General features: G+C 38.1%; 1 protein-coding gene across 1 annotated transcript in view; it reads right to left on the minus strand.

Moving 5' to 3' along the window:
* Positions 1 to 15,543, minus strand: part of LOC107722808 (transmembrane protein 132C) — a 152,447-nt gene that overhangs the window by 72,137 nt on the left and 64,767 nt on the right. Inside the window, 1 exon segment of the mRNA XM_074560119.1 lies at positions 13,454 to 14,360. Within this exon segment, the coding sequence (XP_074416220.1) occupies positions 13,454 to 14,360 (907 nt within the window).

Genomic DNA, 15,543 nt, shown 5'->3' on the forward strand with positions numbered 1-15,543 from the left:
GCCAGCGCTTGCTTCACTCCTAGAAGCTGACGCCGGTTTCACCGCACGTGCTTTTATAGCTTCCTGGTCATTACGTCACCCACCCGTGATGTCTCGACCCATCTATTGGTCTGATTACACACGAGGTTCAGAGCCGGTCACGCTGAAGGGCGTTCCCAAAGCGTCCTCCGACGCAGCTCGAGTTCCCTCGAGGAACTATGGTTACATGCGTAACCTGAGACGTTTTCCATTTATGAATAAAAGGTCTGTGGTTAGCATGACTTGAAAAGCGTTTCTATTATCATCTACAAACAACAATAAATTATATTAAATAAAAATAAATTACTTTAAAAACTCAAGTTGGTAAAATAAATATATATTTTTACGAGTATTTTTAAAAGTAAACAACGATTTAAAAACTCACATTTGGGGTATAAATGCATGCAATTTTACATTGTAGAACAACTTAAAAGTCTCTTTAAGCGATGTTAACCAAAGACCTTATTTTACTCATAAATTGAAAATGGCTATTCTAAAAACCCATTAGAAATTCCCAATGGAGCCCATTGCGATTGAGCCTTCCGGGCTGCCCTACAAATTGACTACATCCTACATCTCCATATCGAAAACTGCTCTTTTGTACAGAAACTGTTCCATTTACGTCAAACACACCAGTTACATTCGATTGAAGAATTCATATTTGGAGGCCACAATGGAAGCAAGCATAAATATTAGAACTGCCGCTGTCTAAACAACCTTCAGCTTTGGCTAAAAGTCAACATTTCCAGACAACTTATTCCCACAATGACCACCTATAAAGTCCTATTATCGCATTAGACAAGTGCGAATGTGATGAGTCTGGGAGCAACTTTGCTGATGGTGTCTGTGTGGATCTACTTGCGAGTGCCGGAGGACAACACATCACCTCTCTGGTGGGTCACAGTTGGCTGATCTCTCTCCCCAGGGGCCGACCTCTCCGCTGAGAAAGGTATTAGACAGGGCAGCTGTGGGTTTTAACAAGGTAACTGGCTTCATTTGAGCATGTGTTGCTTATTTGCAGCTGAAATGCTCTCAGCGCAGCTTATGTTTGACATATTTCCCCCTCTGCTACTGCATATTTACAGAGGCCATTGAAAACTCCTCAAGGGCATGACAGGCAATGTGGTGTATTTGTAGCCTTAAGCTTTTCTGTAATTCTAAGGTCTCTGCCCATATTCACGCCTTTGGTATCAAAAAACACATGGGTAAAAGAGCTCCTCCAATATATAAAAAATACTTCGGTATCACTTATAATACTCACACAGCATTAAAATTGCCCATGGATGTACGGCTTCTTTTAATATTTCTTTGGACTCGCTCTGAAGTGTCTTAATATTAAAGTGCTTTTTCATGAAACATAAAACCGGAGTTCCTCTTAGTTTTTCATATGCTACCGATCGCTGTTGTCTATGGGAACATTTCAGCGAAACCGCATCTGATGGTTCAAATCAGTTATGAGTATGATGTACAGCTCATAGGTGTGATGATGAAAATTTGTATTATACATTTTCTTATGATCTCACTATAAACAAAAGCTACACAAATAAAGATGTTTAACAGGACCTGTGATTCAAACTTCAGGGGCAAAAACGACGCCAAAGTCGGTTAGTTTGATTTATTTCCATGAATCAGTTCATTGCCGTTCAATCTGTCCATTGAAATTAAACAATTCAAAATTTAGATTCAATTATTCATTTTTGTCAGTGCTCACAAAATTCCCATGAAAAACGTATATAGCAAATATACAGATATACAGGGGTTGGACAATGAAACTGAAACACCTGGTTTTAGACCACAATAATTTATTAGTATGGTGTAGGGCCTCCTTTTGTGGTCAATACAGCATCAATTCGTCTTGAGAATGACAGATACAAGTCCTGCACAGTGGCCAGAGGGATTTTGAGCCATTCTTCTAGCAGAACAGTGGCCAGGTCTCTACATGATGCTGGTGAAGGAAAACGTTTCCTGACTTGCTCCTCCAAAACACCCCAAAGTGGCTCAATAATATTCAGATCTGGTGACTGTGCAGGCCATGGGAGATGTTCAACTTCACTTTCATCTTCATCAAACCACTCTGTCACCAGTCTTGCTGTGTGTATTGGTGCATTATCATCCTGATACACGGCACCACCTTCAGGGTACAATGTTTGAACCATTGGGTGCACATGGTCCTCCAGAATGGTTCGGTAGTCCTTGGCAGCATCTAGCACAAGTATCGGGCCTAGGGAATGCCATGATATTGCAGCCCAAACCATCACTGATCCACCCCCATGCTTCACTCTGGGCATGCAACAGTCTGGGTGGTAAGCTTCTTTGGGGCTTCTCCACACCGTAACTCTCTCAGATGTGGGAAAGAAAGTGAAGGTTGACTCATCATAGAACAATACATGTTTCACATTGTCCACAGCCCAAGATTTCTGCTGCTGGCACCATTGAAACCGACGTTTGGCATTGGCACGAGTGACCAAAGGTTTGGCTATAGCAGCCCGGCCATGTATATTGACCCTGTGGAGCTCCCGACGAACAGTTTTGGTGGAAACAGGAGAGTTGAGATGCACATTTCATTCTGCAGTGAGTTGGGCATCTGTGGTTTTTTGTTTTTTGGATACAATCCGGGTTAGTACCCGGACATTCCTTTCAGACAGCTTCCTCTTGCGTCGACAGTTACTCCTGTTGGATGTGGTTCGTCCTTCATGGTGGTATGCTGACATTACCCTGGATACCGTGGCTCTTGATACACCACAAAGACTTGCTGTCCTGGTCACAGATGCGCCAGCTAGACGCGCACCAACAATTTGTCCTTTAATGAACATACAACATAAAGACAGTATATTTTTTAATAGTTGTTTAATGGCATCTTTTTTTATGACTGAAGGCCAGTATCAATGATACCAATACTGATTTCAGTATTGATGATATACCCAATATTTAACCACTGACTATAGACATTCAACATTACAGTATAATTGAGAGCTATCAATTTTTTAATTTCTGTGGCCTGGGTATGCGGAGCATTCGCAGCTTATATGGACGGTACGCCACTGATATATATATATATATACAGAGGCGGACAGTAACTAAGTACATTTAATTTTTTCTTGATAAGAATTGCGTTTATTTAGACACAAAACGTCTTTACGACCACATCAAATGGAAGACTCAGACACGCACTCCAACTTTCAGATGCACACTCCAACTTCGCCTCAGCGTCAGGCACTAGTCAAACGAGCGCTGACAAGGTACAGATGACTAGGGAGCTTCAGTAGAACAGTGAGCTGCAGTCAGATGAAATGTTGTCAGGCCATATTCCAGTAAAAATTATTTTTCCTGTCCTGTCAGCTATTATACTGTGCTCGTAACGCATGCTCTTCAATTGCATGCACAAATGTGGTGGTGCGCTGTAGCCTATGTAATTTCATATTAAAACGCAAAAGAAACTACGAGCATGCAATGTCATAGTTATGTTGTCAGTTAAGTCATGACGTCACCAAAAAGGCAAAACAGCTCACCATCCAAATAACACCATTCCTACAGTAAAGCATGGAGGTGGTAATATCCTCTTATGGGGTGTTTCTCTGCAGCAGGGACTGAAGCACTTGTCAGGATAGAAGGAAATATGGATGGGGCAAAATACCGTCAAATTCTTGAGGAAAATCTGCTATCCTCTGCCAGAAAGTTGTCAATGGGAATAAGATTTACCTTCCAACATGACAATGACCCAAAGCACACAGCAAAACTGACCACACAGTGGTGGAAGTAGAAAAAGGTGAATGTCCTTGCATGGCCTAGTCAGATCCCAGACTTAAACCCCATTGAAAATCTGTGGAATGACTTGAAGACTGCAGTCCACAAACCGTCACCATCAAATTTAACTGACCTTGAGCAGTTCTGCAAAGAGTGGGCAAATATTGCAATCTAGATGTGCAACAAAGTTCGTAGAGGCAGACATATCCCAACAGACTAAAGGCTGTAATTAAAGCAAAAGGTGGTTCAACAAAATACTGACACAAAGTTGATCCTTTTTCCAACTCAGTGATTCAGTTTTTTTAATTTATTTAATGTTTTTCTGACATGTTGGTGTTATATCTTTCACTTGGATGTTATAAGTTACACTGAGTAAATATGGCTGGATAAAACAAAAACTGTGTTCGTCTTCATTTCAGGCTGCAAAGCAACAAAATGTGATTATTTTAAAGGGGGAAGATTATTTTATATACCCACTGTGTGTATATATATATATACACACATTTTATATACCCACTGTGAAAATGTCATATATTTGGAGATTACGATGGAAGCCAGCTTCAGTATACCTTGCATATGGGTAAAAAAGCTCCTCAAATAAATCATGAACACTTCAGTATTACTATTAAAATTGTACAAGGATGTATTGCGGCTCTTTTAAATATTTTTGGGACTCACTCAGAAGTGCCTTAATATTAAAGTGCTTTTTCATGAAACATCAAACCAGAGCTCCTCTTATTTTTTTATACGCTACTGCTCACTATTGTCTGTGGGACTATTTTAGAGGAGTCCAATTGGTCCAAAACAGTCGAGTCTGATGTGTAGCCTGTAGGTAAAAAGGCATGATGAATCGCAGCACACACACAGGATTAATCTTTCTCATTAACGGCGAGCTGTGAACTGGAGCTACGCATGACCGCACAGGAGGTGTAGAGGCTCTTTAAACATGTACGGCACTTGTTAAGAATTACATCAGCCGCATCTCATTTTACGGCCAGAAAACCACCTATATCTAACATATTTATTAGGAAAATAGCGTGCGAGTCTATTCAAGGCTATTGGGATATGGGTATTTTTTAGAGCTTATTAAGAGTCCTAATTGGAAAAAGTTTGTCAAGAAGACTTTTTTTGCACCACCGTTCTAGCTGATAAAGCTTCTTTTATTGTAATATTTGAAATATTATTATAAAGAAAGCAGTTACTCTATACAAAATCTACATTCAAAGCAGTGCAAACAGTTAGCAAAGGCAAGAGGTGAAATCACTAAACAGCTGCACCACTTTAGCATTTTACAAGCAAAAAAGATGTTTGTGTACATCTTCTATAGATTATAGCAGCTGTAATTTTTTTTTTTTTTTTTTTTTTTTTTTTTTTTTAAAAAACTTGTAAATAATTATTTCCATATTATTTTGAAATCGGTCAATTTATTATTTTTTTTTATTTCTGTGAAATGTGTGAATCACGTTTCTGAGGTAAAGGTGTTAATGGTATATATATATATACAGTATATATAAATATACACACACACACACACACACGCACACACACACTACTTTGTCTACTACTTTCTCACACTACTACTTTTCCACACACACTATTCAGCAAAATCATGATTCACGATTCTTTGTTATGTCGGTTTTACTATTTTGCAAGTTGTCCGAGCAGTACAGCCAAAGTCATTTCTCTATTTTAAAAACAAAGCCTTACAAGGTGACAAAATACAAAATTAAAAAAATTATTGCAGACATTTAGGTCCAAGTGGGTGAAGATGAAAATCTTTGTCATTATTTTATCTTTATTAAATAGTTTTTAAATTGTTATTAAAAAAAGAAGAAAAAAGATACACGTTACAAATACACATAATATACAAATTAAAGAAAAAGTGCTTTATTTTTCAGGTACAGTAGGTGTATTTAGCAGTAGCATTCAAGAAACTGAATAAACAAATATGAAAATAAAACACTATATACACTTCACTGTATAAATTATCCTACATTGATTCTTATTAAAGGGGTCATATGATGTTGGGTGGAGAAGAACATTAAAATAAGGCATATATCTATACTACCATTCTTATGTTTGGGGTCAGTGTGATTTTTATTTTTTTGATAGACATTTACATTGTTACAAAAAAATAAAATTTTAAATACATGCTCTTCTTTTGAACTTTATATTCATCAAAGAATCTTGAAATAAATATCATGGCTTCCACAAAAATATTAAGCAGCACAGCTGTTTTTAACAATTAAAAAAAAAAGATTCTTGAGCACCAAATCAGCACATTATAATGATTTCTGAAGGATCATGTGAAGACTGAAATAATGGTTACTGAAAATCCAGCTTTGCCATTGCAGGAAAAAATAACAAGTAAATAAAATAGAAAAATGTTACTTTAAATTACAATAAAATAATGTTTGATTAAATAAATGCAGCCTTGGTGAAAATAAGAGATCTCTATCAAAAAACTGAAAACATTCCTTAACTTTTGAACGGCAGTGTAAAATTATGCAAGGTGTAGTGATGAATTTTAAAGAGTTCATTTAGGTGTCTGGATTGCAGTGGTGGAGCGATGCTGTACTGTCTCAGTACAACTTTGGAACTGTGTCATGCAAATCAAATTCAACAATAAATTTCTGGCCATGTTTGTGCTGCTATCTGATCTGCATCATGCCTTGCGAATTGGGTGCTAAAACAATCCAAACAACATGTGCAAATAAACAATGCTTCCAGTGAATTCCCCTAAGAGAGTCTGTCCCAGGTTTATCAATGATGATTTTTCACTCTTAATCTGAAAACAGTAAAATCCTGACAGGTTCCTGTTAGTGGATATAGCTGACAGAGCAAGAATCCCAGGAGACATTTAGGGAAAAGAAAAAGAAACACAGGGACACAGTGAGAAGGAAAAAAATATATATTTTTTGTGCATGAAACACCACCTTGTTTTGTTCTTGGCTGTTCTTCACAGGGAATTATAGTCCTGGTGGAGGTTGCAGAGATCAGCGGTCACAGACAATGTCAGGTTTCTTATTCTTTTACAAAAGTCTACAGATTTTTGTGGGTAGGGAAGTGAGTAGGGCTCACTGTAATCTGTTATGGCTGTGTATCTAGGCCTTATTAATAGCCCTTTTTAACACTTTTGCAGCTGTAGAGATTACACCATCATACCGTCATCAATGCATGTCCTGTTATCTGATGATTCTGGGATTACTGGACCCGACAAGAGATCCCCCCCACAAGCTGATCAAGGCTTAGCCACCCACTACACACTCTTCCAGAAGCTTCTGAGGGCTTTGCTCCAAATCACATGCTTAAAGCGAGAGATAAAGACCAAACCTCCCAACCAGGCTCAGTGGTGCTGATGGCCAGAATGAGGTCATACCCAAGCCTTGAAGCACACTTCACCTATCCCCATGTAGGGAAACATCTTTCACTATTTAAGTCTTCCAATTGTTCTCCCCATCCAGCAGTGATCAAAAAGAGAAGTATAGGAGGCAGACAGGTGTTGTAAGATCAATGGAGTGTTGTACAAGAAAATGCCACTTCAGTCTTCTACTTCAAACTTTCCAGTTTAATTCAATGTGTTACTTGCCATTTCTTCTTAATTATTATATAAATTTTTTTGCAGTCTAGTAGAAATTTTAAAAACGGCAAAAGTAATTATTGGAACTATCTGAAAGAGGTGCTAACATCCAATACCAACAAATATTCAATATCAAACCATTCTGATATATTAAAGAAATCATCCATATAATTAATATAAGTCAGTTTTTGTTTCAAAATATACTAACTAATACATGACCAATATTACAAATATATGCAATACCATTTAAGTTTGGGGTCAATAAGATTTTTAGTAACTTTTAAGAAATTGAATAAACAAATATGAAAATAAAACACTATATACACTTCACTGTATAAATTATCCTACATTGATTCTTATTAAAGGGGTCATATGATGTTGCTAAAAAGAACATAATTTTTTGTATTTGGTGTAATGCAATGTGTTATCGCCCATTATATTTACTTAAATTAATGTCACCATGACTTTTGCAACTTCTCGTACATAACGTGGAGTAGTCTTGAGTTGCTAGTTCAAATTTAAAAAAAATTTCTACAAAAAAAGTTTAATCTGCAGATATGGCCTTGTTTAGGGATCTGACATCTGGCTGCTAAGTAGGAATTGTGTTTTTCAGCAATAGTGTGCACCCTTAATTTACAGAAAAAATCTTCATACAAGTTCTTTGTGCATTTTTCTTTTTTTCTGCTTGTTACTTTGCACTTTTTGTTAGAAAATGTTTATTTACTATTTATTCAATATTTGTTGCTTTTGATACTTAATTTCCATGACCTAAATATTCTTAAAAATTAAAAGTTTGTTGTCATTTGGAAGGGTGTAGGCCTTCTTGCATTACTATGCTGTTACATTATGATTATATATTCAGTGGCATAAATTCGTCTTCAAAATGACTACTACCACGATCAACGTCCAGAAACGTAGCAAGGAGATCGGTAAAATAATCCATGTGACATCAGGGGTTCAACCGTAATATTACGAAGCTACGAGAATACTTTTTGTGCGAAAACAAAAGCAAAAAAAAAGCATGCAAGTAGCTAGGTCTCCTCCGCGTCACCCTAGCGCCATTTTGGAGAATATCCACTGAACGCAAACAGCGTATGTTGTTCTGTGTCAGCCGCACCACACGGATACGTTGTTTTCGTTCAAATCAAAGCACAAACAACGTAGAAAACGTATCCGTATGGTGCGGCTGACACAGAACAGCATCACAAACAACGTAGAAAACGTATCCGTAGCTTCGTAATATTACGGTTGAACCTCTGATGTCACATGGATTATTTTACCGATCTCCTTGCTACGTTTCTGGACGTTGATCGTGGTAGTACCCTTGCTGTCTATGGGAGGGTCAGAGAGCTGTCAGATTCCATCAAAAATATCTTAATTTGTTGATTTTTACAAATGTGCGCACTAAGATTATTCACTGCGGGCAGCCTCTGATTGCTTTGTGGAGGGAGTCTGTGTGGCAAGCAAATCAAACAAGAGCTTGAGAGCAAATAAGTTTCCCCTGTGCACAAATCACTAATTACTTATTAATGGCCAGATGAAGAGAGTCTGTGCCTTCAAAGTAAACACGTGCCAGTGACCCTGGAGGGGCAGAAGGAAATTGTGAGGAATCGCTCTGTAAACTGTGATGGCAACTAAACAAGTTCAATGGCTCTTGCAGCCTCCAATACATCGGTGAAAAGGCCAATTCTTAGCCCTTGCTCTAAGGGGACACGGGAAATAAATGCACAAAACAATCTGTGAGAGAGAGAGAGCCAAACAGTGGATGAAAGAAATACCATTTCAGGAACATCAGAAAGAAACACATATTTTATCCATACAATGAAGGTGAATGGGGACCAAGGAGAGCCACGGTCACCACTGACGTTCACCGTACAGAAAAGAGCAGCTTGTAATGGGGATGCACAATAGATCGGGACCATATCAGTTAACGTATTGTTCAATATTGAACATTTACACTTTTTTACATTTAGATATATAACACCTTTAGAGATAAAGGCCTTTAAAAACAGTATTAAATGTAATCTTTGAGAAGCATTTCTCAAAATGAAAATCCAAAAAAGATTTTACTTTTTAGTGTCTCATTTTTAATTTATTTAGACAAGAGCAGAATTTACTATCAGCCATAACAAAAATAATTATCTGTATCAGCCAGAACATTTATACTGGTGCAATCCTAGCATGGACAATTTATGTGGAAGAGCTTTGGTGTTCCACACAAAAAAAGAAAGTCATACTGTATTCGTTTGAAACAACTTCAAAAATAAACAAATGATGACGGAATATTCATATTTGGATGAACTCCAACTCTCTTTAAGAACAAATATATTATATCAGAACATGATTAATATATGCATAAAAGTGTTCTATACCCACAGTAAGCCATATTAAAGTGAAAGGATTATTAACCAGAAGACAAGGGACCTACAGAATTGCTGTACTTGAGTACAAGTGTGAAAAATGCATTATGGGTGGCCTTTAAATCAGCTATTTAAACATAAACCTTTTGCTTAATCAAAAAGGAAGTCAATAAATAATGTGACCACAGGGCTATTAAAGTGAAATGCAATAATAATATTCACTGTCATTCATTTGACACACCTTCAAATTCAAGACGAGCAGATTCATGTTTATGGACCAGTCAAATGACAGAGCCAATCAACTTTTGGTCATTTGTACCCATCAGAACGTTGTTTATGCAATTGAACTAAAATTGGATGAGGAAAAATATCTATGCTATAGGAAAATAAGAAATGGTCCATAAGGAACGATTACTCATTTGCATGTATTAGCATATTTTCTACTGGGACATGCAGAAACGTGTAAGATTGTTAAGTCAAAATTACAATACAGCAGGGACTATTTATCTTTTGAGAGGTTGTTAATTTGTTCGTGAGGGAAGCATGTTTCCATTTGCATTATGAATCAGGTGTAAATCTCTTCTCAGCATGTTCTCAACTGCTCTCTAAACCACTAATGAGGCAAAAAGCAAGGAAGTGCAAGCTCCAAATACACGACACTGACCCAAGAATTAAAATAATACATTTAAGAGCGTGATCATCATGATATAATCTTACAGTCATGAGTTCTATTCTCAGGGTAAGATTAAAAATATTGGTTGGTGGGAATTTTAAGAAATTTTTTTAATTTAATCTAAAAAAAATTGCTCGTTACAAAACATGTGGAGTTTGCCCAGAACAGAACCATACCACCAACACTATCTGTATGCTTTATTATAATAAATATACATTTGACGAAAGTGCTCCTGACTGAAATGTATTTATTTCAACAAATGTATTAATTTATTTATTTGTAGATTTACATTTGCCAATTATTTGCAGCAGCAGTTCACCCATGCATGTAAATTCTTTCATCCATACATGCTGCAAAAAACACTTTAAATCTCAGTCCTACAGGTCACACATTACGTGCTGTGTACGGTGTATTCATTTGCACATCATGCTGTAGGAAGTTTGGCGGTCAGATGGGATTCTCAGGAGCTATTCTGTTTTACCCAGATTGTGTTAGGCAGGGAAAAGCTGATCGGGGAGCATTTTTATCCCTAGGCTGCTGATTAGATGAGGAGATCTGGCTCCAACAGCACCAGCAACATTACCAATTTGAACATTGTGTTGCCGCCCAACGTAACCTCTTTCCCTCCCCCTCAAGCACCTACACAACTACACAACACATCAACAGCCAGGGACCCTAGAGAAACAGCCCTATCAGCAGAGCTCAGCTGGTCACTATTTAAAAAAACTGTTTGGTTGGAACTTGGAGTGTAGCCCAAGCCAAGAACAGAGCTGTGCCTATCTCCAGGGGTTGAGGGGACATGGAGCCATCACAAAGACATTTAGGCATCAAGTAGAGGAAAGGCAAAAAGCGAAGAAAAAAAACAAACCCTTTTATAGGATCTTATCACCAGTCTGTATGAACACAGGAGGAACTACAGAGGAATCAACATCACTGAACAGTTTCCCACAGCACCACGTCACCCAAGACATCACAAATTGACTTGCTATTGAGGACTAAACTCTTTCTTTCTGCATGAATTAAAGCTGGCCTGATAACTCTATTAGAAACTGCTGTTTCTAATGTTAGAGCACCCTTGGAGAACATTTCCAAAAACAACGCATCTGCCAGGAGCTTCTTTATTTCTGTCTACATCAAAGGCAATTCATTTCTGAGCTTTTTATTTCTGAATGCTAAGCTTCATTCATTGTTCTAGTAAACACCACTATTCGCAAATGAATTAGATAAGAGCAAAACTGGCTCGTATTGAGACCGGAACATTTAAAGTTCGTTAATCACGCACAAGATAGTGGCCGAGCTGTAAGCCAAAATGCTAACCGAGGTTGACAAATTTGCCAAGGTTGTCAGAGTATAATTCAAAACATGATTTAGATATCAGGCGTGAGAGAATACAAACAGGAACAAACATTAACAGGAGCTTCTTTATTTCTGTCTACATCAAAGGCAATTCATTTCTGAGCTTTATATTTCTGAATGCTAAACTTCATTCATTGTTCTAGTAAACACCACTATTCGCAAATGAATTAGATAAGAGCAAAACTGGCTTGTATTGAGACCGGAACATTTAAAGTTCGTTAATCACGCACAAGATAGTGGCCGAGCTGTAAGCCAAAATGCTAACCGAGGTTGACAAATTTGCCAAGGTTGTCAGAGTATAATTCAAAACATGATTTAGATATCAGGCGTGAGAGAATACAAACAGGAACAAACATTAATTTCTCTCACGGTCATTTACTCACTTGCACAGAATGTCTTTAGTCGCTTCATCAAATCCGCTTGTTCTAATTAGAGCTCAACACTCAATGAATCAATAAAGAATCTTCTCACTTTTGCACACTGGGTTGCGAGGAAAATTAATTTCAAACAGGTCATCTTGTGTAGTTTGCACAGCTCTTCCCTGAATAATTTATTTGTATTTAGTTGTATTCTACTAATTAAGAGTTAAATCTACTAATTGAGAGTTAATTAGTAGTTGTTTTGAAAGAGTAATCTCATGAATTGCCTTTGGGCTACGTAGGTGTCATGTAATAAATGTCAAGTCCGATTTTTAAATATGTTCTCCTAGAAGGTGCAGTGGTTTTATAATACCCATTGTTAAAGAGCAGTGGTTTTAAACAGCTGAGATGCAGGTCTGTTCTGTTAAGTTTGTTCTGTTTAAGTTGACAGCAGGGGGGGGAAATATAAAAAAACGCAATAATAAATTGCAGCTAAATGTGCATATTTATCAGCTTTTTAAAAAGGCGGGGGGGGACTGGACTTCCCACATCTTTTGATGATGTCAAAGATTGTGTGATTATGGTATTTTGATGTAAACATGGTAGAAGCCAGTCAAATAAGACAGATTTCAACATATTCCATGACATGCCCTCATCCTTGAAAACCATAAACAAAATTACACAAGGGTAAAGAAAACAAATGAATTTCCAAAATCTTTTCTTGACTTTTTCAGTCATTTGTGAAGATGACAAAAGCTTTTTAAAAGTCATCTTAAAAAGAACAGTGCTGCTGAACAAAAACTAATTTCTAGTCAGAAGAATAACTAGAAAAATTGTACGTAGACTATAGAAATTCCTTAAATTTTCCAAGACCTTTTCCGATTTTATTAATTTGCAAGACTTTTCCACGCCTGGACATAATACTTTTGAAATTACCAGTAATCTCAGGACTGTGGGAACTCTGTATATACGGGATCACTTGCAGCGAAGATAAACGTGGTTTGTGCTGACCACAGTGAATTCTGAGAGCATGAAATCATCTAAATTCAAGGGCCAAGCAGAAAATAAAATTGTCAATTTATCTATACAGCCTACCTTAGAAACTGAGTGGGCATGTTTTTGTGCCAAGTTAATTTTGAATACAAATTCCAAAAAATAAAAATAAAAAAATAGTTTTTGATATTTGCAGGTAAAATATTATCAGTGCTGCATAGCTTTGGGGGCAAAAAATGTCATCACAAATTTGTCAACAAAAAAATGCTAATTATCAAAATGTCAGATCTGCTCTTTTCCATAAACTGAAATAAAATGAATGAATAAATAAGGTATTACTATGAAAGTATTACTAGAGTTTGTCACTCACCTTAAAGTGAAGATCTCTACTGATGAAAGGGTGGAGACCGCTAGGAAGGCTGACACTGTCTCCCTTTGCCTGATGGGTCTGGAGGGAACCATCACCACAAAATTACTGTCCAAACGCAGCTCAGAGAGCGGCTGGAATAGGCGCACGCTGCCGATCCTGCGCATGGGTGTGGGTCCTAAAAAGTAACCGGCAGGGCCTAGTTGCCCAGTGCGGATGGAACTGGTCTTGCGGGAGTCCTCCGAGCTGCATTCCCCAGTGTCGGTGGATTGTAGCATGTAATACAGCTCCACAGGAGTGCCTTCAACCAGCTCGGGAGATCTCTGTCGACCTGGTATGACACTAGGGGGACTGAACCAGCTAAGCAGAGGCTCCAGTTCAGCCACGCACAGTCCGAGTTCCCCTTTCAGACGACAGGTGCCTCGTACCTCTTGGGTTTCGTGGAAGGCAAACATCCTGACACACGGCAACTTGTCCACGGCACTGTAGTCGTCCCAGTTTCGGCCCACAACGTAGAATAGAACCTGAACCTTCGGCCAACTCGGGTGGATTCGCTCACTGATAATAAAAGTCTGCACTTTCCAGTTAAAACTAAAGAGTGGAGAGGAAGTGGATGATGGTGACATGGATGAAGGGTTGTTGAAGAGTCCTGGGCCCAGAAGCTCCGCAGGCACGGGCTGTTCCACATACAGCGGCCCGTAACTGGCATTGACCGACGGCGTATTTCTGGCCTGTTGAATAAAGAAAAGTTCCGTACGAACCTGCAGGCTGGAGTTCCTCATAATGTCCTGGTTGGCCTCCTTCAGGAAGAAGGCTGACTCTGCGTTCAGCACCTGGTATCGGACCGGAAGATACGTTGGGATGGCACCGAATCTCTGCAGTCCTTCCATCAGCATCCGACTGTGGATGACTGACAAATAACAGAGAAAACAAAAAAAGACATCACTCATCCATCTATCAGACCTATAAACCCAACCTAGCTACTTGCATGCTCTTACATGCTCTAAAGTAAGAGTCATTTGTCTACCGCCCCATTCTGCAATCTCATCTCCAGGCAACTGGACTCTTTTATTGAATGCCTTCAACCAGCAGTTCACTGCAGATATTTGGGGTGATGGAAGGACCCAAGAGGCTCCATTGATTTTACGTCACAGCGCTAGTCTGAGAGAAAGAGATGCTGGAGATTTGTGACAGCTTGTGGCAGACAAATGCTATTGGTGCTTAAGGCAGACAATATATACCACTGTGCAACATGAAGTATTTAATGGTTTGTTTAAAGGTTTTGCCTGTGCGATATATATTAGTCTGGGGATATGTTCTACTGCATTTGCATACATCTTTTAATGAAAATCACCCATAATAAACCATAAATTACTTTTGAGTTAATATAGTGGAATCAGTTTGTTCTGTTTTAGGGGAGCCAGATATTGAGAAGAGTAATGCAAAATGTCAGTGAGAAAGTTTACTCAAAGACTATTTTCCTGTGGGACTGAAACATTATTCTTTTTGGCAGCAATAAAAAAGGAGAGAGAGAGAAAAAAAGTGAGAAAAATAAGGAGTAAAGACTGAGAAGAAAAAATAAATCAGAGAAATAAAGCACAAAACATGCACTGAATGCTGTGCTACACCAAACTGATTAACTCAAGTTAAAATTCTGGTTTCTTTTCAAAAGTGCTACCTAAAAAAAAAAATTCTAACAAATTAATTGAATTGCAGACACTGTGTCTTTCTCTTGGAAACAAGCAGAATATCACGTCTAGTCATTTGGAAGAACCAGATGGGCATTTTCGCAGAAAATTGGCAGCAAACCAGCATTTCTTTGTTTCTCTGTCAAACTAAATGTTTAGCCAAAATATTATGTGGACCATGCTGTTACGTATCCGGTCCATGAACTTCCGTCTGCTAGTCATCAGAGGTCACCCTTTCCATTTTCATTGACTCTCGCACTACACACTGTTGCATATCACCCCGGACTACATATCCCATCATTCATTGCACTGATTGCACACAGCACTGATTGCACACAGCTGTTTCATATCACTCACTCACTATTTAACACTCAATCTCACTCCTTTCTAACTGCCGAGTATTGT

The sequence above is a fragment of the Sinocyclocheilus rhinocerous genome, unplaced genomic scaffold, assembly GCF_001515625.1.
Source record: "Sinocyclocheilus rhinocerous isolate Xijiao unplaced genomic scaffold, SAMN03320098_v1.1 scaffold1055, whole genome shotgun sequence".
Lineage (NCBI taxonomy): Eukaryota > Metazoa > Chordata > Actinopteri > Cypriniformes > Cyprinidae > Sinocyclocheilus > Sinocyclocheilus rhinocerous.